Source organism: Mycothermus thermophilus, assembly GCF_041956435.1.
Source record: "Mycothermus thermophilus strain CBS 625.91 unplaced genomic scaffold VTJ04scaffold_4, whole genome shotgun sequence".
NCBI lineage: Eukaryota > Fungi > Ascomycota > Sordariomycetes > Sordariales > Chaetomiaceae > Mycothermus > Mycothermus thermophilus.
The window spans coordinates 1,031,496-1,058,132 of record NW_027191430.1 but is presented as its reverse complement, the minus strand read 5'-3'; the positions used below and the strand labels follow the sequence as shown (position 1 = coordinate 1,058,132).

General features: G+C 55.8%; 10 protein-coding genes across 10 annotated transcripts; 4 read left to right on the top strand and 6 right to left on the bottom strand.

Annotated features, from left to right (window-relative positions):
* Nucleotides 1-278: 278 nt before the first annotated feature.
* Nucleotides 279-4,733, bottom strand: VTJ04DRAFT_6093 (uncharacterized protein; the record flags this gene model as incomplete). The annotated part of the gene is made up of 3 exons (XM_069364278.1): nucleotides 279-3,636; nucleotides 3,703-4,231; nucleotides 4,322-4,733. 3 exons carry the CDS (start codon nucleotides 4,731-4,733, stop codon nucleotides 279-281), a joined length of 4,299 nt encoding a protein of 1,432 aa, XP_069218120.1.
* A 1,569-nt stretch (nucleotides 4,734-6,302) lies between these two features.
* Nucleotides 6,303-8,057, bottom strand: VTJ04DRAFT_6092 (uncharacterized protein; the record flags this gene model as incomplete). Its single annotated transcript, XM_069364277.1, has 3 exons — nucleotides 6,303-6,517; nucleotides 6,574-7,378; nucleotides 7,437-8,057. The coding sequence occupies 3 exons, from the start codon at nucleotides 8,055-8,057 to the stop codon at nucleotides 6,303-6,305; spliced, it is 1,641 nt and encodes a 546-aa protein (XP_069218119.1).
* A 688-nt stretch (nucleotides 8,058-8,745) lies between these two features.
* Nucleotides 8,746-9,860, top strand: VTJ04DRAFT_6091 (uncharacterized protein; the record flags this gene model as incomplete). Its single annotated transcript, XM_069364276.1, has 2 exons — nucleotides 8,746-8,950; nucleotides 9,028-9,860. The coding sequence occupies 2 exons, from the start codon at nucleotides 8,746-8,748 to the stop codon at nucleotides 9,858-9,860; spliced, it is 1,038 nt and encodes a 345-aa protein (XP_069218118.1).
* Nucleotides 9,861-11,285: 1,425 nt separating this feature from the next.
* VTJ04DRAFT_6090 (uncharacterized protein) lies at nucleotides 11,286-15,240 on the top strand (the record flags this gene model as incomplete). Its single annotated transcript, XM_069364275.1, has 2 exons — nucleotides 11,286-11,391; nucleotides 11,462-15,240. 2 exons carry the CDS (start codon nucleotides 11,286-11,288, stop codon nucleotides 15,238-15,240), a joined length of 3,885 nt encoding a protein of 1,294 aa, XP_069218117.1.
* Nucleotides 15,241-17,115: 1,875 nt separating this feature from the next.
* Nucleotides 17,116-17,601, bottom strand: VTJ04DRAFT_6089 (uncharacterized protein; the record flags this gene model as incomplete). The annotated part of the gene is made up of 3 exons (XM_069364273.1): nucleotides 17,116-17,183; nucleotides 17,261-17,363; nucleotides 17,449-17,601. The coding sequence occupies 3 exons, from the start codon at nucleotides 17,599-17,601 to the stop codon at nucleotides 17,116-17,118; spliced, it is 324 nt and encodes a 107-aa protein (XP_069218116.1).
* Nucleotides 17,602-18,916: 1,315 nt separating this feature from the next.
* On the top strand, nucleotides 18,917-19,858 carry VTJ04DRAFT_6088 (uncharacterized protein; the record flags this gene model as incomplete). The annotated part of the gene is made up of 1 exon (XM_069364272.1): nucleotides 18,917-19,858. One exon carries the CDS (start codon nucleotides 18,917-18,919, stop codon nucleotides 19,856-19,858), a length of 942 nt encoding a protein of 313 aa, XP_069218115.1.
* Nucleotides 19,859-20,462: 604 nt separating this feature from the next.
* On the bottom strand, nucleotides 20,463-20,867 carry VTJ04DRAFT_6087 (uncharacterized protein; the record flags this gene model as incomplete). Its single annotated transcript, XM_069364271.1, has 1 exon — nucleotides 20,463-20,867. The coding sequence occupies one exon, from the start codon at nucleotides 20,865-20,867 to the stop codon at nucleotides 20,463-20,465; it is 405 nt and encodes a 134-aa protein (XP_069218114.1).
* A 21-nt stretch (nucleotides 20,868-20,888) lies between these two features.
* On the bottom strand, nucleotides 20,889-21,603 carry VTJ04DRAFT_6086 (uncharacterized protein; the record flags this gene model as incomplete). Its single annotated transcript, XM_069364270.1, has 2 exons — nucleotides 20,889-21,487; nucleotides 21,570-21,603. The coding sequence occupies 2 exons, from the start codon at nucleotides 21,601-21,603 to the stop codon at nucleotides 20,889-20,891; spliced, it is 633 nt and encodes a 210-aa protein (XP_069218113.1).
* A 599-nt stretch (nucleotides 21,604-22,202) lies between these two features.
* On the top strand, nucleotides 22,203-24,713 carry VTJ04DRAFT_6085 (uncharacterized protein; the record flags this gene model as incomplete). Its single annotated transcript, XM_069364269.1, has 1 exon — nucleotides 22,203-24,713. The coding sequence occupies one exon, from the start codon at nucleotides 22,203-22,205 to the stop codon at nucleotides 24,711-24,713; it is 2,511 nt and encodes an 836-aa protein (XP_069218112.1).
* A 69-nt stretch (nucleotides 24,714-24,782) lies between these two features.
* On the bottom strand, nucleotides 24,783-25,076 carry VTJ04DRAFT_6084 (uncharacterized protein; the record flags this gene model as incomplete). Its single annotated transcript, XM_069364268.1, has 1 exon — nucleotides 24,783-25,076. One exon carries the CDS (start codon nucleotides 25,074-25,076, stop codon nucleotides 24,783-24,785), a length of 294 nt encoding a protein of 97 aa, XP_069218111.1.
* Between the last annotated feature and the right edge of the window lie 1,561 nt (nucleotides 25,077-26,637).

Genomic DNA, 26,637 nt, shown 5'->3' with positions numbered 1-26,637 from the left:
AAAAAAAAAAAAAGAAAGGCATGAAGAATTCGTCGTCGTACTCTCGACGCCGGACATTTTCCCCTTTCCTTTCAAGGGTTCGCAAGGCCGCACCGTCTTTTTTGCTTCTCCTTTACATCCCGTGCCCGTCCCACGCGTTAGAGTGACATTAAAACAGTCGTATGTTTTGAAAACAAAGGAGAGGCATTTCCATTTGTCAAAATGGAAGAACAAAACCTGAAAAATTGTGGTGGAGGGAGTGAGAGAAAAAGAGGAGTGTAAGTCGTCAGTGCCATTCATCAAGCGCTGACAGACTGAAGCGGCGGACTCGGGAGCCGATCGCTGCCTTCCGGCGCAGGGTGATCATCTCTCTCCTCTGGACGATCGCCGCTGTCTTGCGGTGCCGACGGTTCGACGGGGGACGCCGGTGGTTCGGGAGTGTAAAACACCGTGTTCCTGTTCTCCCTACTCGTCGACGGGCTGAGGTCAACAAACTCCTCCTCCGCATCCGTGTCGTGTTGTGTCGTTTCTTGTTCCGGCTCGTCCTCGACATCAATAGGCGGGAGCGGGGTGCGGCGACCTTCCGAGATGCTCACGGCCGCATCGCTGTCGTCATCCGACGGCAGGCCCAGATGGCCACTGCTGCTTCCCGACTTCATGGCTTGCGCGCTCGAATACCTCCTATGCAGCTCCCTAAAGCTCCTCGCTGTCGCGGTGCTTGCGCTGGCAGCCGAGCCGCGATGCTCGCGATCCGACGTTAACACGGACTGGAAGTCGCTGCCCGCTTCCGAAGGGCCGGCGTGGCTGCCCGCCGAGCTCTCCCGCTGCAGCCGCTGGCGGATGCGATCCTCAGCGGTGAGGCTCTGCTGCAGCTCGTTGCCGAAGGTGATGACGGAGGCCTTCTTTCCGTGAACCACGAACTGGCCGGATCCACGGGGCAGGACATCCGAGGCATCGTCAGGCAGGGTGGCGGTCGAGGTCGAGTCCTTAGCTCTGCGGTGACGGTGATGGGAGATGTGACCGGCGCCCTCCCTGAGCGTGCGGTGCAGGCTGCGGCGGATCTTGCTCCGATCTCCACGGGTGCCGCTTGACCGGCGCTCGCGCTGCGGTTGCTGCTCCTGCGTCTCTTCTGTTTCCGCTGTGCCGGGCGCCGCCTTATGACTCGAAGTCCGCGAAATCTCGGGTTTCAGCAGACCGGCCTGCTCCAGCAGCTCGCGCTCGTCCGCGTCATCGTCGGGCCCTTCAAACGGCTGCTTCGCCGGGGAGGTCGAAGGACCAGCTTCGGTACCCAGGCTGAGCGGCAGCGAGATCTCAGATCCCACCGTACCCGAGACAGATGGCTTTCTGGCGTGAAGGGCATCGAGAGGAGTGCCTGGAACGTCTGCGGGCTCCTCCCCGGTTGCAGTCATTGGCGGTGTTTGGAACGTTTCCGCCACCGGCGAGGATTCGCCGGCTGGCCTGGCCGTGATGGTGGAGGCCGTGTCGTTCAGCGAGAGATGTGCCGAAGCACGGGGGTTCGACACAGGCTGTACCGTAAGCAAGCTCGACCTATCATCCTTGGCAGCAGCTGCCTTCTTCGCAGCATCCACCTTCTCCTCCGGAGGCAGACCGAGCGCCTTTGCTTCCTCATCGAGATCCATCTGCAGGATATCGCGGTGGCACTTGAGCTTCCAGATTTCCATCCGAGTCCACTTCAGTTGTGCCGCCATGCGTGCTGCCGAGAGCAGCATTTGTTCCCTGGTCTTGGGTAAGATGGGTGCTTGCAGCTGGAGATGCCTCGAGTTGCGCAATTGTGATTCAAGCGTCGCTTCGGCCTCCTTCAGCTTCTCCTCGGCTTCCGCAATCTTCTGACGCATGAAGGCCCGCCGGGCTGTCAAGATATCTTGTGCCATCTTGTGGTCGATGCGGCTGCGCGTGACCGTGACCTCACCCGAAGGGGTTTGAATGACTTCAACATTCCCGCTACTGGATCCCCGGATGGCGCGCCGGTTCTGTCCATCGAGATTGCCCCCAATGACACCACGCATCCGGACTCCTGACGTCCTGAACGCCGCAGCATAGTTGAGCTTGGCCAACCAGTCATTCATCTCATCTTCATCCTCTGCCAGGAGGATTTCTTCCAAGCCTCCATGGCGAACGTAGACAAAGGCGTGCTTGTGCTTGGTGTAGCTCGAGTCGACCAATGCCACCGCGCCTTCTGTCGATATCAGGGCGTCCGGCTTGAACTGATCCAGTGGCGGCTTGAAGATGCACGGATCGCCTTCGTTGCCCTTCTTAAGGTGCTCCTTTTGTTGGTGCATCAACGACTTGATCCATGCCGTGTTGCGGAAGAAGTAGAGCTGAGCACCGGTGAGAATGGCTCCCCATTCTTGCCACGGTGACCGCGTCTTTTTCTTCTTCGCATCCTTCCGCCAAAGCAGACCGACCTTGGTGACTTTTATGTCGACAATTCCTGGGTGTGCCTGCTCCGGATTCGTCGCTGTCTTCTCAGACATGAAGGCATCCGGGCGGGATCTTGGCGAAACTATCTGCAAGACACCTGTCTTAAAGAACGTTCGTTGGAGTTCCTTCATGTTGAGAGACTTCGCCGTTCCGAGGTAATTATATGGGTCTTCCATCTGCATCACATCCTTCAAATTGGGCCTCAGGAGCTCCAACTTGTCGTCGATGATGAGGGTGTAGGGGTCCACAGGCTCCTTCGTGATTTTCCTAGAAGGATCTGGAGCATGGTGTGGGAAGATCGACTTCTTTCGCCCCTTCTGGCCGAGCCTGTCACCATCGCCATCGTCCTCGACATGAATAAACGGGGTGTAGGTAATGTTGTCGTAAAACACCTCGAGGATCTCATCAAAGATGCCTTCGCCATGTGTGTTCTTGAGGTAATCCGCTTTTTGCATCTTGTGCTTGTTGTTCTTGTTGAACACATCTGTGTGCAGAATAAGGAGGGAAAAGGCAATGAAATACGCCTGGTCCGGGGTCGAGTAGATACCTGGGTTGCACTCGTGGTAGCGGTTGGCAAACGCCTGCAAAAAGCGGTCGATTTGTTGCGTCTCTTTAGGCAGCTCTGCCTCCATCAAGAGTTTCCGCAGCGCCATGTCCATGGGATCACCAAAGAACTTGAAGCTGCGCATGTAACTCCTGAGCACGGCTTGCGAAAAGGCATCTGTGTTCTTGGACAACACCGCAGCCACCTGACTTCGGCTGACCACCCCAAGCAGCCGCTCGAGGTACTTGGAAGGCGATTCGTCCTCGCGACGCTCTGGCAGAGTGACTGATTCCCGAGGCAATTGGATAGAGTTGTTCTTGGACGCGTTCGAGCCTCCCGTCATTGGAGTCATTGTTCCTTGACGCGACATCATGTCAGAGGTCTGCCTGAGTTTGCTGAGCCCTAGGAGGTCGCTAAAGCTCTTGCGGCCCGTCGAGATGGATGTCCTTGAAGTTGGAGGCGCCAGATGGTCTTCCGACTCTCTAGGTGAGTTCCTTCCCAAGGAGCTCATAGTCGAGGACCTACCTCTCCTATGAACATGACTCCGGGTCGGGGAGGATTGTCCAGACTGTCGTGAGCTTGGCCGGAAGAGCGCGGTAGCAGGGGATGTGGTCGCTTTGGCCAATGCGGCAATGGCGTTGTTCGGAGGAGGCGGAGTCGTCATTCCATTCCTAGATGGTGCCCTTGATTGGGTTGGCGTCAGTTGGCCTCCACGAGAAGCAACGGAAGATGCTGACTGGTCTGGTGACGCGGGGCTCGAGTATAGGAACGACGAGCTGGACATGGCCGAGTTGTCTGCTGAGGACGTCTTGCTCTTTTGTAAATGGGCAATTGGGAACAACGGTTCTGGCTGCCTGGTTCTGCGGCGTGCTAGTCTGAAGAAGCTCGTCGTCGCGTATATGGAATGGGCGTTGTTTGCTGCGGCACTCCCGGGCGCCCTCTCCCCTGAACTGGCGTCTGACCTAGAAGACTCGGACAACCGGGTGGACGGCAGTGTTAACCCTTGAGGACGTTCGTCTCCTGATAATTGTGGTAGGTTGATGTGCGAGGATGATGGCCGATGAGGCTCGTCAAACGACACGCTATGCTCAGGTATCCGATGTGGGAGCTCGTGGCCAGAGATCCTCCCGTTTGTGCCGTCGAAATCTGCCGGTCTCGGGTGCTCCCCTGACCGACGCAACCTCGCAGCGAAACTTATTCGAGATGACTTCTTGCGGGGCACAAGATTCTCGTTGAAGGTTGGCGCGGTGGTGATGATCTCAGGGGCTACAGCAGCTTGTGTTAGCATTCAACTTGGTGGGATACACATTTATGTCGCACGCGGAGCCAATGTAACAGCAACAACTGGAAACGTACGTCGCGGCATGGGTGGTGGCTTCTCGGCGGCAGCGTGAAGCTTCGCCTTGGCCGCCAGCTGAGAGTCGGAGGCGTTACGGAACCTCAGCATGGAGAAACGGCGATGCTTCTGAGAGTAGTCGGACGTGGTCTGAGTCCCGGGGCTGCCGGAGGGCTCGATGATGGCGGGTAGGCCGCCATGGCTGGAGGGCACTGAGGAGACGCTGTCGCGAGGGAGTTCTGGAGGAGACGGGGCAGGAGGCGTCGGCAAAAGGTCTTCCGCTACCGATTCCAACGTCGGCAGGTCTGTGGTCGAGCCGGATTGCGGCTGTTGGGTTGGTGGCGGCTTGGAGAAAGACACAGCATCAAACAGCGAATGCCGCCGCATGTCGTTGTCGCTGGCCATGACTCCGCGGCGTCGCAGGAAAGGCATGGTGGCGGCTCGGATCAATCGTCACAATCCATGGGTTCGTCGTCGTCGTATTCGTCGTCGGGATAGGAACGGTTCAGATGAAGCGACGGTTGAGTTGATGTCGTCGGGGCGCGTAACTCGAACAGACAACAGGACACGAGAGACGGGGTTCGAGCCGGAGCCGCGGGCGCAGAGGCCAGACAAATGCTGATTGCAGCTGCAGGGCTGCAAACAGGGTGGGCTGGTTGGGCGGCGGCGCTATGATAAGTGTCTGCGCGTGTGGGTGGTGGTGGGCAGGTGGTGTGCGGTTTGTTGGTCAAACGAGTGGACGACGAGTGGGCGGTGATGTCGACGGGAGACCCGGGGAGGTGTCTGCGGCTGATGAGACGGGGCGAGATCCAGTTGGCGTTGGATTTGTGATAGACAGACGAATCGATGCAGCACCGTGTCCGTCCGGGTACGGGTGCTTCAGGTGCCTAGCGTACATACAAAAACACAACGCTGAAAGAGATGCAGACGCTGACGACGGCAGTCCTGCAGCACTGCGCTAGGTTGTGCGTAGGACTTTGCAGGTCAGGTTCTGTTGCTTGCGGTCGCGGCGTCGAGAATGGATGTTGCAGCAGCAGAAGGAGAAGGTCGCCCACAGGCCCAACCGAATGGCCTGCGAATGGCCTTGCGCTGGATGGCCGAAGCAAGGCGCTCCTGCTGCTGCCAATCCTATCCCGACCAAACCCAGCAGGTGGGTTCGACGTGGGTCTTTTCCTTCCAGGTTGGATCAGGCTGGGGGCCCTTGGTCCCAGCTCTTTCCCGGCTGAGCGCTAGAGCCCCCACTTTTCTCCGCTAGCCTTCTTCCGGAATCCCAACAGCCCGCTGCAGTGCTCCCTGCCCGCGTCGATCTGCTCGCCTCCCCCGCTGCCAAGGCCCTATTTCAGGGGCAGGCGAAGTGAAGAAAACACTGGAAGCTCTGGTCCAGGCTCGATTACGAATGACACAGACCGGGGCACAGGGCTAAGGAATGACTTCATTCATGAACTCCTTGATTGTGTGTTTGAGGTGGGCAATGGTTTCAATTCCGGCTCGGGAAAAGGATAGAGGCCGAGAGAGCAGCCTTGCCCTCCATCCATCCTGTCTGCCTCAGCTGAGTCCGAGAAACGCAAGACCTGAACCAGAAGTGGCCTGTTGCAGGTGCGTTGTCAGCTCGAGAGCCTGCCTCTTAAAGATTGGGCAAACTCGAAAGATACCCAAGAGATCCAGTGCACCATTGGTTCTGGTGCGTGTAGTGTAAAGGTGGCAAGGCTGTCTGTCTGTCCTTGTGGCCGTTTCATGCTGGGCCCAAGATGCTAGTATGCAAATGTCTCCTATTCAAGAGAAGTCCGATCGTTCGACACAAGGAGCAGCAGGTCTCCAAACCACTCCTCTTCTGACGAGCTTTCATACACTTTTTTGCGTTGATCCAACCTGAACAAACCCCTATGTACATGCATTTATCCCGGAAAACGCCGTTCGCCATGATGTAAAAGACAAAAAGCCACCCATTCAACTTTGTCACTCCGAAGCGCTGACTTCCCCCATTCCGCACACCTTGCTAGTTCATCTCCTCCTCCTGAGGTCATGTCCGCTCCCTAATGGGCGTTGCTGGAACGGCCCCTCGATCCCATTGTTCCCGAGGAGGAAATCACCAAGGTACTTAAGCATGCTCAGCATCTCTTCTCCCGTCGGAACGATCTGGTCAGGGGGGAGCAAAAATCCGTAGCTGCCGGTGTCCCTCAACCTAATCTGGTAGCTGTATCGTGTCTTGAGCTTGTCTGCGAAGGATGTTAGCCCGTATCCAAAGCAAGAGATGAACAGAGAGGAAACATACGGAAGAACCAGTCAATAGCTGCTCCACCGCTCGTCTCGAGACGCGTGAGAGAGTTGCTTGTGCCCTTTTCCAGCTGAACGGCCCCCTGACACGCAGAAGAGACTGTGTAGCTCTCGCCGCTGGACAGCCTGACAGCCTTTGCAAGGCCTACAGCAAGCTCCACGAGGTTCTCAAAGTTGGGCGGGTCGACCGCGCAGGTGTAAGCGTAAGGATAAAGGATCTGCTGCGAGTACGAGTGCAGGTCAAGAAGCGCCACGATCTGGGTTCCGCTCTGGGTTTGGTTCTTGGCCCAATGGGCCAGCCGGGACGCCTCGGTGGCCTGGAACGGCTTCTCGCCGCCATAGCTCTCTGAGCAAGGATCGGTATCGCGCTCGACTGCGTCCCAGCCATAACCGAACGAGTGGTCAAGGTCCATGCCGCGGCAGTAGCGAACCTTGGTCTGCTGTCTCGACTTCCGCCAGAGACGGTCTGTTTGCCAGGTGTACTCATAGCCGTCAGGGTTGAGGACGGGGATGAAAATTATGTCGAACTCCTGGAGGAGTTTGGTAATGAAGGGCTCATTGTCGTACAGCGTAATGGCCGACCAAAGAAGATAGCTGACGGTGCTCGTCGAAATCCACTCTCGGCCGTGGACACCACCCGTGACAAGAATCGCCTTGCGGGGGTTGCTTGAATCTGAGGCCTTGCTACCAGCACCTACGCGCAAGGCATAGATGTGTCTGCGCTCGTACGACTTGCCGATACTGGTCAAGTTCGCGATGGACGGAAACATAACTTCCAACAACCGCATCCAACTCTCGATCACCTGCAGGAAGCGTAAGTACGAAAGAAGGCACAAGAGGGATCAACCCGTCCTAACATACCGATAAGGGCTGATAGTTCTGGAAGAAAATATCCCCCACTCCATCCACGGGCCTCCGCGCCTTACGAGAGGCCGCAAAACTCGATTCAAGGAGCACAGACAACCCGTCTTCTTCTGCTGACGGAAACGTCGCCCACACGGCATCGGCCACATCCGGAATCAAGACGGACGGCTCCAAGGACTTAGGCAGCAGCGAGAGCAGAGAGGGCACATCATCCTTGGCCATTCGAATATCCACAAAGTCAGGCGTGAAGGCCCAGACATCTAACAGCATCTGTTCCGTCGCCCGTGCGAGGGCGCCCTCCTCCTCTGAAGTGGTGACATTGAATCGGATCACGACGTCGTTGCGGTACCGGGAGCGGATGGTGGCGGCGGGCGGCTGCCGAGTCTTTGGCTTGTACGACGAGGGTTTACCAAAGACGGCCTCAACGGCGCTGTCACGAAGCCATCTTAGGAACGGGAAGACGGGGCCGGAGCGCTCGACGGGAGGAGCAGCTGCGGCGGCAGTATCATGAGGTAACCGGGGCTCGGGGTGTGGGACACCAGCGCAGCTCGCTGTCGGGAGCAGAGAGAGTGCGAGTGCCAGGACGGCGGGGACAGCCGTGGCTGTTGATATCCGCATGTTGGGCTGTTTATTTTCTTACAGCAAAATGTCGAAGGCCATCCATCGGTGTTGAAAGAGTGAAGGAAAGCAGAAGAAGGTACTCCGTAGTGTGATGTTGAACAGATGCAGGTTTCGTCTTTGGTCTGCCGAGCCGCGCATCGGCTTGTGGCTTTGACTGAGGTGTGGACCCGAGGGTGCCTGCCAGCCCCACATGGGACGCGACATCATCGCTCGCCAAGACTTCGCAATGCGGGCCACACTCCACCTGTACCTGTCGCGTTTCGCCCTGCCATCCCCGCTTCCGCAGTGTCGGGAAACCTCCGAATCGCCAAAAAAAACCTCCAACGGGAGCTCCAGTGCCATGTGCGCCATTGGTGTAAGTTGGATCCGATTGACTGGTTTTTCACAGGGCCGAGGAGCTCGGCGGGTAACGGTCCCAGAGGTGGCGAACCTGAAAGTGAGAAGAGAGAAATCCTTCTTCTGTGGTTCATCCACTCAGAGCTTTGAAAGCTCCAGGTTGCTTTTTCACGGCGGCCAACGACGGCGGGAACCCCGCATCTCAGCCCTGAAAGCTTTGATTGCCTGAGTCAGTGACAGTGTCCTGGCTGGAAGCCCAACTACACGACCTATGTACCTACATACATACAGCACAGCATTGGAACAGAGACGCCCTTCGAACTCGTAGATCACCATCATCACGTAAGCCATGTCGTTCGGCGACGGCATTCGAGCACTCCTTGACGTATATGCGAATTGCATCTCGCTATTGAAGGCGTTCCGAGGCGGCCAGAATGAAAGCGGCACACAACCTTCTCGGCTACGCAAGTCTCTCCGGCGGGACCGATCCTTGATCGAGCAAACCTACTCCTCCCGGGTATCTGAAGCCGGAAGCCGACTTAGCAAAGGCGACGGTGGGCGACCCATGTCACATGGTGTTAGAGAAGAGGAGCATCCTCCGCACTTTACTAACATTCCCTTTGCGTAACAGCCCGTGCTATCAGAGTTCTAGATCGCATCCTGAAACGCCTGAGAGATGCCATCGCGAATTTACTTCGTCTCTCCAGCAAGGGAAATGGAGTGGACTTGGACTACGACTCGCTCATGGCATTGTCCAATGCCTCGAGAATTGACGCAATCCGGACCATCGATGGTCTCTCTCGTCGGCTAGGGGCCACACCCTCCAGGTCACGGGTCTCTGTAGCATCTAAGGCATCGTCGAAGGTATCCGATGCCTCGAAGATGTCCAAAGCTCCGAAACGCTCTACTCAGACAACCCCATCCAAGCATCGAAGAAAATCATCCGCGAAGCCAACCAAAGTCTCATCGGTTCAGTCAACAACGGTTGCAGAAAAAACACCAAAAGCTATAAAGCCTGCCAAGGCCACCAAGCATGACGGGAATGGGAAGCGCAAGAAGAAAAGAGACTCTCATAAACGTCGGCAACAAGCGGAGCCCGAAACCCCACCTCCTTTGCAGACACCACAGAGCATCCCTCAAATCCAGATCTCCGAGGTCATCGAGGAAGACACTGCGACAACCCCAAATAATCCGCGAATATCAACCCCTGCTCCCCGAAACAAAATCAACAACGCCGATAAGAGGATCTCCATCCTGTCCTTCTCGTCAGACAGTACAAAACTGGGAGAGATTCCTGAACGGAAGTGGCGCTCAGTTAGTAGCACAAAAGGATCCAGCTCAGGTGGGGGCGATGCCGGACAGTATGAGGTGCGTCCTGTGTTTCCGCTGGGACCGTACAAGGTAGAGGTCAAGGAGCGAAGGTTTCTCGGGTTTTTTCGTCGCCGACGGGAAGAGTCAAGTTGACGGCGGTGGAGAAGCTAGATCTGACTTTGTTGGGGTCCATGCAAGGGAGAAGCCCACGCACTTGGATGTTCATCGCACAGGCGTAATGTTGAGGATGAAGGGTATTGTGAAAACACCGCTCAGTGATTTATGCGCAAATTTCAATTCTACTCCGTAACAGCTTAATTTGTAATATAGTGGAAGTTTAATAAGGATGGAGGATGCTATGTGGAACTGATATTTGGAATGTGTGCTTAGTGCGGTTGGTTACTGTGGTGTTCTGTTTTGAAAAGGGGTTGAAAAAAGCGCCCAAACATGGGATCCGGGCGGTGTGGGTTGCGAGGTGATGGATGAGACGGGAGCCAAAGACCATGCGTGGGTTGAGACGGAATGGATGGGAACATCCTTTATCAGGCGAGCTCTATTGAATGAACCTCCACTGTCAAAGAACGATATACAGATACAGAAACACCCACCAGAGCTCTCAAGTTGGGGCGGGGGACTGCTGCCTGAGGTGAGCCGAGTCGGCCAAGGATCAGCTTTTTTGCGGGGTATAAATAGGAGACCGATAACCCCGGAATCTGCGCATTTTTCCCCCGTGGGTTTCTCTTAAACCACATTTCAAAAGGTTGGCCTTCCGAGGTCTCATCGAGGGGGGCAACGGACTTTTTGAAGGCTGTGTTCACTTGTCTTGTTGGAAGCCAGGGACTGACAAGCTGTTCTGGAAGCGCGGGCCGTCGGGTCTTGGCGCCTCGGCGCAGATCACCTGAAGCACGGAGCAAGCCGGAGGACCCCACACCCAGCTCCTCCGCCCCACCTCGCGTCCGCAGCCTCCCGCACCTGCTCAGCGCCAAACTGCCAAGACGCGTGAACGGCGACCCACTTTCCATCTCGACCCGGAGCTCCACCACCGCGCCCGACCGCGATCCATCTCGAAGAGGAAATCTCCAAAGACAGCAACACCATGAGCTTGAATGATATCACGATCATGTTGTAAGTGGACAATTTGATACCTCGAGTACTCGAGATGTAACTCGTACCTCTTTTCATCCTTTTACTCGCCATCACCCATCTCTGCTGCGCGGTTCCTCGGGACACACGGACCATCCCTGGCCCTGTCGCGAGCCAGGGACCCACCGACGCGCCATTCCAGACGCGCACCGAGAATGTAAACCACCGCCAGCCTCCCTTCGACCCTGGCCGACCCATTCAATTCCTCCTCACCACCTCACCAACCAACTCCATCTCTCCAATTCTCACTCAATCCCTCACTTTTCCCCTCACCAATTCTCACCTTCACCTCGTCATTCCTCGACTGATTCTAACAAAACCAGACAACGCGGTGCCTTCTCCAGATTTTATATTCATCTTCACCCCCGACTCTGACCGCTTTTTTCTCATCATCCACTACTTCGAATTTCCGACGACGAGAGGCCATCGCCCACCATGGCGACAGCTTCCAGTCCGTGGATGGCCCCCGCGGCAGTCCATCCACCGGCACCACAGTCTACTGGCACCGATGAACTGAATATGCAGTCGAGGCCAATGGGCCGTGAGTCTTCCTGACATTGATTTCAGATTTTTCCCGTGTTCGTCGATGACCTAACCGATCTCGGCTACAGTTAAGGTTCACTATTCGTTCGACCGCGAGAACCAGGTGCACTGCCTGGCCAGGTGGCCTCACATCCTTCAGATCCAGACATTGCAGCTCGATGAGAAGACCACCATTGGCGTCGTCGACCTCCGCACCTGCCTGCAGGCAGTCACCCAGAGCAGTCCGGAGCTGCTTAACCAACAGGAGAACGATTACAGCGTCTATGCGTACGACTATTCCGAGCCCGATGTGCCCCTGGTTGGGCATGGCATGTTGTCTTGGGTGATGGACTCGCAGCGCGGGTCTCAACAGCAACAGCTGGTCACTGGGCGCGTGACCCGCAACCTCCTTGCACTCCTGAACAGCGGGAGTCGTGACACCCTTGAGGTGAAGCTGAAGTTTGCAGCGGTTGCCAGGATGCCGATGCGTCCAGAATGCCCTGCGCCAGAGCCGGTCAACCCCCAAAGGATAGCTCCGATGCCGTCCGAGACTGTATCTGAATGGAATTCATTCATCCAGTCCACTCCGATGATGGGAGCCGGCAACACGAGTACCGTCTCCTCGCCAGCTCTGCCCCCTGCGCAGCTCAGCCAGTATAACACATCCTTTACAGACAACCGATCCATCGAGATGCGGAGCGAGGGGCATCCTCCACAGCCGCCGCAACAACAGCCCTCGCGGCCGGGCAGCATACCGCCTCCCAACTCTTTACCGCCTGTTCCTATCCCCCCGATAAGCAGGTCACAGAGCGTTGCGCCCATCCCTCCTCGGCCACAGAGTTCTGCTAGCAATGCACCAATACCAGCCGGCCCGCCGCCTGTTCAGACCATGGAACAAACATCGCAACCTCGTCCATCTCAGTCACAGTCACGTCCTGGGTCGAGATCCCGCAGCAAGCAACCGACTGGTAGGCCTCGTGGCCGCCCGAGGAAGCGGCCCCTCGAAACTGGAAATACATCAGCGGTCGAGGAAGCCACTGATGGCGACGAGGCGCCGCCGAAGAAGAGGGCGACCGTTACGAGGACGGAGTACAGCCCGATTGCTCCGTTTGGCGCAGCCCCGGAGTCTTTGAGGGTCGCAGCCAGCACATCTGGTTCGCTGCGCACCATGAGGCCGGTTGGCTCTGGAGTTGACGGCCCTGTTGCCAATCACCTCCAGGACGTTCCGAGAGCGCCAACCCCGATTCCTGACCGCGCATTGCTGCCACATAAGCAACGGAGGCCAGTGGAAATCCTCCCTAGGACAGACTCCACGCTGAGTATAGATCAGTCTATGGCCAACACGCCGCCGATGGCCCAGAACCCGCCAACCGATGCCAGGTCTCCTGCCCTTTCGAACGCACAGTCACCCGACCACGGATACTCACCGGAAGACAGCACTGGAGATCTCAACTCGTCCCCGCCGGTTCCCCGGCCATCGGCGTATCTGCGGTCCAGCCCACCCGCGTCTAGTCCTACCCTTCCTACCCTCCCTATGCCGCCGTTGGATTCGGGATTCATGAGCGGTGGTTTTGATGACATCTTTGACGATGAGGACATGCTGCCCCCCCTTTCAAGGGAGAACACCATGGAACGCTCGTTGCCTGAACCCCCAGCCCGGACTATGAGCAAATCGAATCCCACCAAAAAGCAGGGCACCAAGTTCCCCTTCCACGAAGTGACACCCGGTCCTCCGGAGCTGCTGCCGACGAAGAGCATTTACAACCCAACTGGAAAGCTCAAGGCTTTGAACAAACAGTTGTCTGCGAGCATGGCCCAGCCAATGCTCAGCAAGCCACCGAACCGCCCTTTCAACACGTCAGATGCTGTCGCACCTCCACTGATGTCGGAACCTGAGCTGCCTTCCCAGCCGGCGCAGCCCACATACGAGCAGAGTCAGACCCAACCACCGCAGGCCTCGCCTGAGCCGAACGCGGCCCAGGGTAACGCGTCCCAGCACAACGCGCCTTCCCAGCCCGCGCTTCAACCGGCGCCTCAGCCCCAGGAGACTGGTCCTGGAAATGATCGTGTCGAGCCCCAGGTTCAGCTGACGCTCCCGGTTCCGGCGCGGCCGGCGCCCATCCCCCAACGTCCAGAACCGGAAGCGACATTGCCCGGCGATGGTGCTCCCGCGGCAGGATCTTCCTCGCGACCGGCTTCGCAGGGCCGACCGGCCCCCAGCGCGACAATGCCGACGGCGCCAGCTCGGGAACCCGGGGCCGAAGGGATGCTGACCTTGCCCCGGATGCCCCCGCCTGAGCCGCCTTGCCCCCCGAGTGATCCGGACCCTCCTCGGTACAGCAAAAACTTTGTCAAGAAGCAGTCCATCAAGGAGAAGCTCCAGAGCGCCATCGAGAAGGGAGACCCGCCACCGTTCTGCAGCAACTGTGGAGCCATCGAAACCCCGACGTGGCGGAAGATTTGGACACAGGACCATGAGGGCGTTCCTGAATTCCATGAGTTCTCAGACAAGCCGGGATGCGTGACCATGATCGAAGTGCTGGAGAGGGACGAGAATGAGCAGGTGTCCAAGTATCGAATGGTGAAGAAGAATCTCGGCCCGATGGACGACAAGAAGAAGTGGATGGAGACTCTGTTGTGCAACCCATGCGGTATCTGGCTGGGCAAGTTCAAGGTTCACCGGCCACCAGACAGGTGGGATAAGGATGCGGCCCGGCTGAACCAGCCGCGCAAGAAGAAGGCTCCAAACTCGAAGTCGAAGAAATCGCGGGCAAAGAACGACACAAACCCGAACCCGACGTCGGAGGCTTATCTGACCACCGACCCGTTCGGGCCACTTGATAGCGACCTGCCGACAGCAAATGGGTCTCAGCTGCCGCAACAGGGCATGCCGCCGACTGAAGAAAATCCTTTAAACTTCCGGAGCTCCCCAAGGCACCGCCTCCCGGGCTCGACACACTCGCGTGGTAGCGGGACCGCCGACAGCCCGATACGAGTCGAGGATGAATTTTCGAGCACCAGGCGATTGTTGTTCCCGTCACCGCGGCGGGATGGGGCGCCCAAGACTCTTGGGGAGCTACCCGTGAACAGCGCCCAAGGTCCTGCTGCCCTGCAAGACGGGAAGCCGGCGAAGGGCAAAGAGAACGATACTCATATCCAGCGTCCAGGCACTCCTGTCGCCAATGATGACGATCTCGAGCAGGAGCTTTTCGGCACGCCTCCCCGCCGGCCCTCGACTCCGCCGCCCAAGTCGGCAGCCCAACACCCTTTCAAAACCCCCACCCGGCCGACGCCCAATCACCGCCCCATCACGAGGAGCATCTCGCGCTCCATCCGCTCCGGCATGAAATCCCCCAGCCAGGTCCTCGCCGCACACCTTCTTCAGGAAACCCCCACCAAGAAAACCCCGCGGTCCGGACAGCAATACCTCCACCCTCCTTCCAGCGCCAGCAAGCGCCGCACGCCCCGCCGCGGCGGCGCCGGCATCGATGACGGCCACTTCATCGACACGAGCGACGCGGACCAGCTCATGATGCACTTCAACTCGCCCCTGACCGCCACGCTGACGGAGATTCTCCAGGGGGCGGGCGGCGGCGACCACGGGGACATGAGCTCCCACTTTGACCTCGACAGGGACCTCAACAGCTTCTTGAGCGAGGACTTTGTCCTGCCGAGCAGCCCGCCGGTGGTCCGGGGCAGCGGCGGGAGCGGGCGTGGCAGGAAACAGAACGGGGTTGTGAGGTTTGGCGGCGCGTTGGAGCAGCCGCAGCAGCACGGCGGTGGGAAGGAGATGAGCCAGGAGGAGGAAGAGTGGGCGAGGGAGCTCGCTGCTGCTTCTACTTCGGGGTGGGAGAAGGGGAGAAAGTAATTTTCTCTGTCTGTTTGGGGAATGATGAGGCTTGGAGTTGATTGGCGTTGTTCTTCATGAACAGGTTGGGGTGGGTGGGCTGTGTTTATACTACAGTAAGGATTGCATCAACCTCGGTCTACTGTTGTGTTTTTTCCTGGTAGTTTTTCTTGTGTTGCATATAGCGGGCCATGGATGATTGGGGTCCCGCATCCTGTCGACGACGATTTCTAATTTTTCTTTGTTATCTCTGGGGGCATTGGTTGGGATGCCTGTCAGAGCGGGCTGATGGTTCTGATGAGTGTGATGGACATGAAGTCCTGATAAAAATTAGGAGTAGTTGACCATGGTATGGTCCTCTAATCAATAAAATAGTTAGAGAAGAACTAGCCAAGTTCAGTGTCCAATAGTAGATGTGTGAATGATTTATTTCTCGTAGAAGAGACAACGAAGGAAAGATCGTGTAGAGAAAGTAGACGTGAGTTAAGCTAATGACACGGAGGTGTAGACAAGAGGAAGAAGAAGCAAGCCAAGTTCTTGGGACAGGCAAGGTAAATACCTACTTGTACAACGTCTACTCAAATGTTCCCTCCTGGTTTAACTAAACCACTCAGTCTTCTTGTCATCTGCCTCCGTTCACTTCCACTCCAAAGGGAACAACTTCAACGAAGCCCAGGAAGATTTTCCAACATCTTCATGGATGGGTGCCAACCAAGTTTGTCCGGCAGCAGCCAGAGCTCAAAACACTAAGAACCGGAAACTGTTCGGGAACCTGGGTGTAGGAAGGCATGTTCACTCGGAAAGGCACGGTTCTGTCGTCCGACCATAGGGGCATGTGCTGCTTACCTCAGCTACCTTTCTTCAAGTACCATATCAGGCTCATGAACAGTACGAGTAGGGGCGAATGGTGTGCCTACGTAGACTGAAAGAAAATGTAGTTGAGACGGACTCCACCAACACCACATCATTTTGATGGTCGATATTACCAATATTATTCTTTAGACGAATGCCTGCTGACACATCCCCCCCGCACCCGGGGGATGGTTTGTTTTTGTTGTTGTAATTTCAGTCAGATAGTTGGGATGCTCCTCACCGGTGAGCATTGTTGGTGCCGTATTGGGGATTGTTGGCTTGGAGGGGTGATTGCATCATCATTTGATGGAGTGCGCGTGGTGTTCTTTTCTCCTGTTTCTATCTGGAGGGGGTGCTGCTGGGTGGGTATCTACACAGCAGTGTACTCGTACGAGGAGGTGGCGAGTGAGACAGGAGGAGCTTAGGACCGGGCCGCGGGGAGCCTGAGTTCGGCCAAGTACGGAATATGGTGGTTTTGTCTGAACGAGTGCTAGTCGTTATCTTGAGAGGCGCCGCCCGTTGAGTGGAGGCCTGGATTGCCTTGTCTAATCCACAACGGCTCAAGACGTTAATGGGATGCGGCCTGGCGACGAGTCATGGATAGGGGCTTGTAGACCCCAAGATTGCACCGCACGTTGTTTGTATCTAGGCATATAGATAGGTACTTCCTCGGATGCGTTACTATGTCAAAAATGCCATGGAATTGCTCGTACTATCCCTCTTTCTGTCCTCCCGCCACTCTCGTGCCATTGAGGCCGTGCGGGATGCATTTCTTCTGCCCCTGTCCTCTTCCAGGGTTCTATGCTCTTGTAGGTCAACATGTGCCTTCAAGGCCATAGACACTCCCAATGACAAATTCGGTCGACCGATGGTCTCCTTCCCACACCCATGCTCTAGCTTCCAGGCATCCCTAATCCAAGCCAGGCACGTATTCTCTAATGCCTCCCGTGTCGATGGGTTTCCTCTGCGGTTTAGGTCGTCGTTTTGGTTCGGCGGAATTCCAACTACCCAGGCGTTTTCTCGAGATGCATGTCAATATCCCGCTCAGTCGTAGGCAAAGAGGTGTCGATATTGATGGGAGATCTCGACGACTGTGTTGGCGAGATTGAAGTCTATCCGAACTTTAGTCACATGCTCGTCCGATGACATTATATCCGGAAAAGGTCATCGTCAAGGCGGGGCTACGTACCGACGTTCTCTCCAAGGTCGATGGAGTTGAGGACCTTAATTGATAGGTCCGGGTTCACCTTTCCGATGATCTGAACGCCGTGACCGGGCGCAAGGTGGGCTTCCTGCACCCAGGGAATATGGATGTTAGCATTCGGTGCTCGGGCTCACGGAAGGGATCCCGGCGAGGCGGCAGTCGAGGAGACTCACCCGGTTCAGATGGGCGGTAATATTGCCATCGGCGTCGATCAAAGCTTCGTCGCCGCGAAGCTGGATCACCTTGCCGACGATGGTGACATTCTTCCCGACATACGAGTTCAAGTAGGCGCAAGTGATTCGGGGACTGGAAATTTGTTGATCCATGGCGATCAAGATGGATTGAGATTGTTCGTATTGATTTGTGTAAAACTGGACTGCAGTTTTGGATTGCAGGTCTTGGTGGAGGTCGAAAGCTGAGCGGTCACCAAAAGTAAGTTGATGCTGTTGCTGGAGTTGGAGTGGGTTCGAGGGAGTTGCCCAAGACGCGACTTTGGCGGGCAGACGCGTTTGGCGCGCCAAGACTCTTAATTGAGTGGGGCTCTCTCAACCACTTCAAAGGACTTATTTGCCAGAGCAGAGTTCAATATGAAGCTCTTTGGATCAACACAAAGGTTTGAAAAGTACGAGTATAATTCAAATGCCAATTTCTGTCGCTGGGATCCTGGAAAAGGCACCCGTACTTTAGGATACCCATGTGGAGAGTCCCATTACTTCCTGATGATGGATGCCTCCATTGGTCTCAAGGGGAACATGAACCTCATGGGAGAATGTCCAGATCTCCTGCCAGACGGAGGAGACCACTTCAGTTTCCTGCTATCCAAGGATGTGCCTGGTACCGATGTGAACGGAACGAGGAGGCGGAAGGAAGACACCCAGCAAGAACACTCCGCTCCTCTTGTCAATTCCTTGACGAATAGAGCCTCTTGTTGTCTCCCACTTCAGAGCACAGTGCACTTCTGCAATCAGCAGCCCGTATGTCCTCATCAATCTAACGTCAATGGGCCATCAGCTATCATTCTCAAGAATTGGGATGAATCCCAGAATCAAACAAATATCACTTGACCTAGTGGGTTTATGAAGACTGTCAACCCCCCTTGTGTCTCGAATGGTGGCTTGCTCCCCAGACCTTCCAGGTTCTCAAAGACCAAAAAGGCAGCCATTACTTCTGAACTCGGAGGAAGAACTGTTGGAGTCGTCGGATCTCTTGATAGGCAGTCGTCGCTTTCTCCGCAGACTCATTGCCCAATGACCAGAAACGGTTTCCCTTTTTGAACTTGAACAAAACAAAACTTTCAGACAATGTTGTCGTATCTTCTCCCCCGCACCGCCAGTTCTCGCGCCATGTTGGTATAAATTCACCTTATAAAACTTCGGAGCATCGTATCACACAGCGTTAGTGCCTTCTTGTGGCGAGAGAAGTCCAGAGATATATACCAGTGTCTTCCCAGCGAAAACTTGACCTCTGACCTTTTGGTCTCTTCTTGTGTTATCCACAGCAGTCGGTGTTTTCTTGCCCACTCCCACCCTTCCTATCTGACTCTGTTTATTCTCATTGCACTTGTTTATCTTTTCAATATCCAACACTTGTTGTCGCTCTCTGTGCTAGTCTGCCATTAGCACCATCCAAGCAACTTCCATCATGAACTTCAACGATTTCACCAACATGGACGACATGTCTGGCGCTTCTGCTCCACACATGAACTCCCATCTAGCCCACGCCGAGAACAATCTCGGGATGGATGCCGGCTGGCAGGACCCGTACATGGACTTCGCCTTCCTCCTGAACCAGAACAATGGCAATGTTCCTCCGGACCAGTGCATCGACCTGCCCGGCTTCCCCGTTCAGGCGGCCCCCGAGAATCCCACGACTATCCAGGCCAACTCGAACATTGAAACTGGCTCCGGCCATCCTGCGCCTCTCACCCCGGAGTCTGGCATCTCCGACTATCAAGTCTCCGAGGACAACAGAGCTGAGTATGACCGCGCCGAGAGCTTTGCCCTGACCACTCCTTCCGATGAAACCACCCCGGAGCTGGGTGCTACTCCGGAGTCAGCTGCCACTCCCACCAGCACCCAAACCCAGACTCCCATGGAGGTTGAGTACACTCCCTCTTCCTCCGGGTCCGGCTCGAACTACAACCCGGACCCCGACTCTGAGGACGAGGCCTTCCTTGATCCCGAGCCCGCTCCCAAGGCCACACGCGCCACACGCACCACCAGCAAGGTCGCCACTCGGGCCGGCGTTAAGAGGACCGCCAAGAAGAACACGGCCAAGGACATGAAGCCCTACACTAGGAGCACCGCCCGTCTCGAGCGCAACCGTGAGTCAGCTCGCCGCTACCGCGAGCGGAAGAAGCACGAGATTGAGGTCCTCAAGGAGAGATACGAAGTCCTCCGGAACGAAATGGACAAGATGCGGCGGATGGAGGCTGCCCAGATCGACAACAACATTGGCTTTTATCGCCAGCTTGCCGAGGCCGCGCAGCGCGGCCAGCAGACCATCAGCATTGCGTCCGTCATGAAGTATTTGACCGGGGGTCTGGCGGCTTCGGTGGACGGTCAGAATACTGGCAACATTTGAAGGTGTGAATTGGACAGCGAAGGATAGGACAGAGTGAGCGTATTGTGCGTGGTAATGTGGAGTAGGTACGTGTGGGTGTTGGCATGAGCAGAAGGAGTAGCTGTAGCAGAGTAGGAATGAATTGTATACCCGTAATGTTTCTTGGTTTCCTGTGACTGCTTGTCCTTGGTCTTCCTTTTTGTGTTATTCTTCTTCTCCCTGTTCTGACTTTCTTGTCTTTCTTACCTTCTTTTCTTTCGGGGTTTGGACATCAAGACAGACATGCAGGAGCAAGCTATTCAGAATGGAGCAGCGTATGGAGAAAAAGAGACCGTTCATCAGGGATAAAAGCAGATAGCACAGCATGGATAAGATATCGTTGCTACACCTGATTCCATGCCTTGCCTGGTCATGGTGACTTGGAACTTCAGAACTTCCAACAACTCCTGGTTACTGGTATCTTCTTGTCTAGTTGATGCCATGCCAATGAAGGACCTTGTTTGATGTTCAATTGACAATTATCTGAGAATTTCCATGATCCGACTCCTCTGCCCACAGGTCATACTTGACACTCATCCCTAGCTCAAGGTTCCTACTGAGAAGACCTGATCATGTGTGTTGGTCCTCAGTAGACAGTAGATTCTCGTGTTTCCATCTCCCCCAAAGTCAACCATTCCTGGGCAATCAACCTGGAGTTGGTCGGCTGTTCGCTCTGTGAAAGTGAATTGTGTCGACCTTGGGTCGTGGCCTGTTGCCTCGCAGTCATGATGCGACAAGCCACCCAAGCTCCCATCTCCAGCCCATCGACTATACATTGCAGTCTCACCTCCCCCGGTTGTCCATCTAAGGGGTGATAAGCCACATGGTGCTTGTTCAGAAAGCGCAGTTCCAGAGTGGTTTGGGCTGGAATGGTCGTAAGGGTCCAGACATTCAAGGACCTGGCACACTGACCGCTGGCTTGGGGCCGGAGCGTTGAAGATGCCCTGCCGATGAGGGTGGGGATTCTTAAGACGCTGATATGGCAGCACATCTGCCTGGCATCCGCCATGCCTCAGAGAATCTCCTCGTCCTCCTCCGCAGCATGAGCATGCGCGGAACCTGCTAGCCCCCTTCCGGTGGCAGCCGAACCCTCAGCACCGGCAGCACCAACGGCGGCAGCACCGGCACCGGCACCAGCCTCAGCACCTGATGCCTCACACATCCCCTCAGTACCATCCATCTCCACATTCCCATCAGCATCCGCATAAAACTCCTCAACCATCGCATCCTCCTCCAGCTTGGCCAGCGCCTTGCGGCTCATCTTGAGCCGCTCGGTCCGCTCATACGCCTCGCGGTTGATCTCGTCCCAAGCCTTCTTGCGCGCGTTGATGGTCTTGGCTTGGCTGATGCTCTTCTGTACCTTGACGGCCGTGCGGTCCATGACGGCCTCGGCGCGGTCGATGCTCTTGAGCTGTCGCCGCCGAGCTTTGGAGCTGAGGACGGCCTTGCGGCCCGACTTCTTCTTGGTCACCCCGCCGGTGTGGTGGGCGGCGAGGACTGCGGGGCGCTGGTTGAGGGACTTGGGCGGGGGTTGGACATTTTTGAGAGACTTGTCGGTGTCGATGCTGGGAGAGGTGGCGCGGCGGGCGGCGCGGGAGTGTATTGATGGGGCTGGAGGGAGGAGAGGTCGGTTAGAGATACGTTCTCTCTAGCAAGATACAGAAACCATAAAGGTGCGACATGAATAACATACCTTTCTTGCCCTTGGAAATGCTTCCTTTGGCCATGGTTTCAAACTTTGCTTGCTGACTGATTGACCGACCTGTCACCGCCAGCACCTGTCTTGCAGCTCAAAGAAGGTGGGAAATTTCTTATCGATTTGCGTTTCTTGGTGGAGTGGGAGCCAAGAAGGTCCATGTCCCACTTTCCCACAGCGGAAAGACATCCCCACAGCATGTGACATTGGAAGCCAAGGCGGCCAATGATTTCGTCACAGTGATCAAGCCAAGCTGTTCCCAGCGCCTTTCGGGGCCAAGCGCTGCGGAGGATCGGAGCCGGGGGCACCTGCATTTCTTGCATTTCTGCTTCTCCCCTTCTGGCTGATTTTTTGCTCGATATCAGGACTCCCTATCCAGAGAGCATACTTCTATTTGCGACGCGACTTTGCTCTTCTGCCATCTCTGATGTACTTGTGACGCGTCTTCTCCAGTTCTTCTGTCACCAGCATGGCATTTCTGTATTCGTCTGGGTTTTGCACAGTCCAGTCTGCCGAGTGAACCGGGGAACATCCCACCCATTCGTCTGTTTGCTCGGACCAGGTTAACCATTGCCTGGATTCCTGCCACTCCTTTGCTCTTTGCCTCGCTCGCCTTGATCGTCTCCCGCAATGAACTCCGACGCGAGGCGCCTTGCGAGCCAGTTCAGCACTCGAAGCAGTAGTTTCGACTTTCAACCCCATCACTACTACGTCGACGAGATCAAGAACCGGCTCGATAACCCGGGCTTCCTTCTCACCGTTATCGTTGTCGCCATTACCATCGTATACCAGACCGCCCAGCATTTTCGCCCTCTTCCTCCACTTCCGCAGCTTCTCTGGGATACCTTGGTCACTCTTGTTCCCGCGCGCCTGTTGTTTGCCCTCGAAAACCTGATCCATCCCCCGCTCTTCCCGGGATTGATGAGGACGACGCCAAAGCCTGCCACGAGACAAGCCAAAAGCGATGCTCTGCGGAGAATATTAGGGATGGACACCGGACGGGGATTCTTGAGCTCTGCCTCGGGGGCGAGTCGCAAGAGCTTCAGCGGCTGGCCGAGCATTGGCTTGGGAAGCAGATCCACCATCGGGAGACCACCTGGTTTGGGTAACCTTGATAACTCGTGCTATCAGAACAGCATTCTCCAGGGTCTGGCGTCCCTTCAGCCACTGCCAGCCTATCTCTCTGCGGTTTCGCAACAAAGACCCGGACTGTCGCCCACTCAGACCGTCGACACGCTTCGCGATCTCATTGCCGACCTTACCAATCCCTCGAGCGACGGCCGAACTCTCTGGACTCCGAGGGTCCTTAAGAACATGAGCACATGGCAACAGCAAGACGCGCAGGAGTACTACTCGAAACTCCTCGACCAGATAGACACCGAAATCGCCAAGGCGTCGAGAGCAATCTTGGCCTCTCCAACATTGGAGCCCGAGCGAAGCGACCGTGACTCTTCGGTGAGCCGAGCCAGCCATGACAGCGATGACAGCGGCTATCACAGCATGATTAGCCACTCCAGGTCTTCATCAGAAGCTCGGCTTGCCCTTCGGAACCCCCTCGAGGGCCTCATTGCACAGCGCGTTGCCTGCGTCAGGTGCGGATACTGTGAAGGGCTGACTATGATCCCCTTCAACTGCCTTACCCTGACTCTGGGCGACCTCCCACAGCACGACTTGTATGAGCGCCTGGACCACTACACCAAGGTCGAGCCGATCGAGAACGTCGAATGCCCCAAGTGCACTCTCCTGATGTGCCGCAAACTTGTTCAATCAGTCATCGCCCGCACCGGGATGTTGCCCGAGTTTGAACAGAGACTGAAAGCGATTGATGAAGCCCTTGAAGACGACTTGTTCGATGAGGAAACCCTCTCCAAAAAGTGCAACATCTCTGCTAAGATGAGGGTGTCCTCGACAAAAACCAAACAAGTTGCGCTTGCTCGTCCCCCACAGAGTCTCGTCTTCCACGTCAACCGTTCTGCATTCGATGAGCGCACGGGTTACTTATACAAGAACTCAGCGGCGGTTAGGTTTCCCATGCTTCTCGACATCGGGCCGTGGTGTCTGGGCAGTGCGAATGGGCGAGCGAAAGACCTGAAGGAGGGCTCAGCAGCGACGCAGGACGAGGAACAATGGACCTTGGACCCTAAGGCATCCATGGTCGCGGGAGACCGTGGGCCATCGAGGGTAACTGGTCCGATTTACGAGCTGCGCGCGGTTGTCACGCATCAGGGACATCACGAAAATGGACACTACGTCTGCTACAGGAGACATCCCATCCCTCCATCCCCCCGTCAGACTGCGAACGATAATGAGGGGTCAGATGAGAAAGACGTGGACTCGCTTTTTGACGAGGTCGAGAGCAAGAATGAGACGGTCTCGGACGACGCGACAGGTACGGTTCACGAGGGCGAGGAATCCAGGTCAACGCCAAGTCAGGACGAGCAAAAGTTCCAATGGTGGAGGTTGAGCGATGAGGACGCGTACGCTGTCGATGAGCAAACGGTGCTCGCTCAGGGCGGTGTGTTCATGCTCTTCTACGACTGTGTCGACCACAACGCGGTCTTGGTCGATGACGAGGAGGAAACACAGGTTTCCGTGGTAGAGCAGGCTCCTCAGGAAACTCAAGGGCCGGCCGAGGTGGCTGTTGAGGCATCGCCCTCAAACTCCCAGGATCCAGCACAGACTGAGGAACCATCACCAGCACAGCCGGATCCGATGGAGGTTGACGAGGTTGTGCCGCCGCCTGCAGCAGCTCCTGACCCGGGGATAGACGAAACGGCCAGCACCGGTGAGGAGCAACGCGAGGTGGTCGAGACTCAACAACCCGCTGCTGTCGTCGCTCCATCGCCAGAGCCCCAGACACAGAAGGCAGAGGAGACTGTCCTGCCTGACCCTGCGGCTTCTTCAAAGAGCGAGTCTGAGCCCAAGCCTGAGCCGAAAATAGCACCAGCAGAAGAGATTGCCCGCGAGGATGTGCGGCCGTCATCCCCGGCAACGTCGCCGCCCCCCTCACCTGGAATGCGGGAGGACCAGGCCCAAACCCAGACTATGGTATCCTCCATGGCGACCGGGGCCGGCCCATCAGAAACTGTTTTGTCGGCGCCGTCATCCTCGTCATCTCTTCCTGAGGCCTCTCGGGTTTAGGTGACTGCGGCTTGCTTAGCGCTGTGAACGAAGCGTTGAACAGAAATGGGGACAAGGCTTATGGATTGCTTAAGGAACTCTGGCATTTTGACGTCGAGCATTTTGCTGCTGCTGCTGCTGCTGCTGCTTATGAGAGGAACTCGTGGCAATGAGCATTGTCTTGGTCATGTATTGCATAGCGGACGGCGTTTTGGGTTTTAGGCGAGTGGCTCTATCCACGGGAAACGCTTCTTTTTCTTTTCGGTCACGGAGGCTCGTTGGGTTGGGGACTTGTTTAGAGGACTGTACTTTGGAGGCACATACAACATGACAGCGAACCAAGGGCAAGCAGGCGGGCTGGAGTTCGGCTACTGGGAGAGACATGCTTCTTGGAATTAACCTTGATATCCCATCGTTTTTCCTACTTTTTCGAGTTGTATGTTGATGTGAAGTCAACACAATGTGACCGTCGCTTACGTTTGATGCCTGGCTATCATCGTCTTTTGTCCTGTTTCCTCTTTCTCTACCTTGGCGTCTAGCCTCACCTGAACGCCACAATCGTCAGCTCGTTTCATAATCAACCCGAACTCCGTCATCACGCATGACCTCAAACATGCCTTTTTATCTGCGGAGTACGCCTTATTTCCACGCCTGGGAATTCTCGGTATTTAAATCTGGAAACTTGAATCTCAATGCTTGTCTGAGATTCAGCCGTACGCATGTAAGTCCACTCCTCCATAGAGGCAGCCAACGGCCCGAGGGGAAAGGGACCTTATCCCAGTTGCGAAACATCATCTCAACTTCCCCCTGCAACGGCAGACAGACAAGACTCCCCTGGATCAGTTTCATGTAGGGACATGCAGGAGACAGGGAAATAAGCAATTATTTGGATTTGTGGACTAGTAGGTATCTTGACCGGTACATTGGTGGAGCAGGGCGTTGAAGATCGACATGAATCACCGAAGTTGATAACTGCCCGTTTTGAGTAGGATCGGCATATCTTGGAGGAAATCTTCCACCACGGCGTTTACTCGGCCAAGTCGATTACGTACCTACCACGTCCCATATCCCGCATCTCCCGGGGCCCATGCCAAGTGACCTGAGATGCGACGAACTCAAACCAGCATCCCAAGCTTTCCCACCTCTGTCGTTGTTGGATATGTCTATGGTACACAAGATGGTCTCACAACATCCCCAAAACCACATTTGTGGTATTCAGCAAACCAATCAGGTTACACGAATACCAACTCAGAGTCTCAACCAGCGCCCCTCCACCTCAACCCACCTCAAGCCACAAGCAAGGCACCGCATGCGTAAGAACCCATCTTGTCGTTCCCGCTCCGTTTCCGTCGCCGCACGGACGGGATCTAAGTTGTGCAACATATGTATAAGATGGTATATATAGGTACATACATACAGACCGTGCTGGACGGTGCCGTTCAAATGGGAAACGCCCGTCAGCTGGTCCAACCAAAACAATCTCAGTAGCAATTCGAAACTTATCTATTACCTACCTAGATACTCCGTACAGACTTTGTACAGACAGACAAAACGGAATTTTTGTGTTTGCGCGTTTCCATAACCCATCCATCGCGCCGCAGGATTCCCGCCGCAGATCTGGACCCCTCCTCTTCGCAAGTCAGTCAGCCAGCCCCAGCACGTGGCAAAGCGAGGCAGAGGCACAGCAAAAATGGTTGAGAAACCGAAAAGCAGGATGGGTGTAGCCATACATAGTTACAGTAAGCAAACAGGGGAAGGAAAACAAACCGGGGCGGCACGACTAGGCAGGCTGTTTGAGGCAGAGACGGGGATCGGAGCATCATGATCATGATCATGATCATGATCAGCAGACTAGATACACGTAGAAGCCTAGGATTTTTCAACACAAGGAAGGAAATAACGTGGAGAAACATCACGCTGGAAGCAAGTCGGGATACTCCGTAGA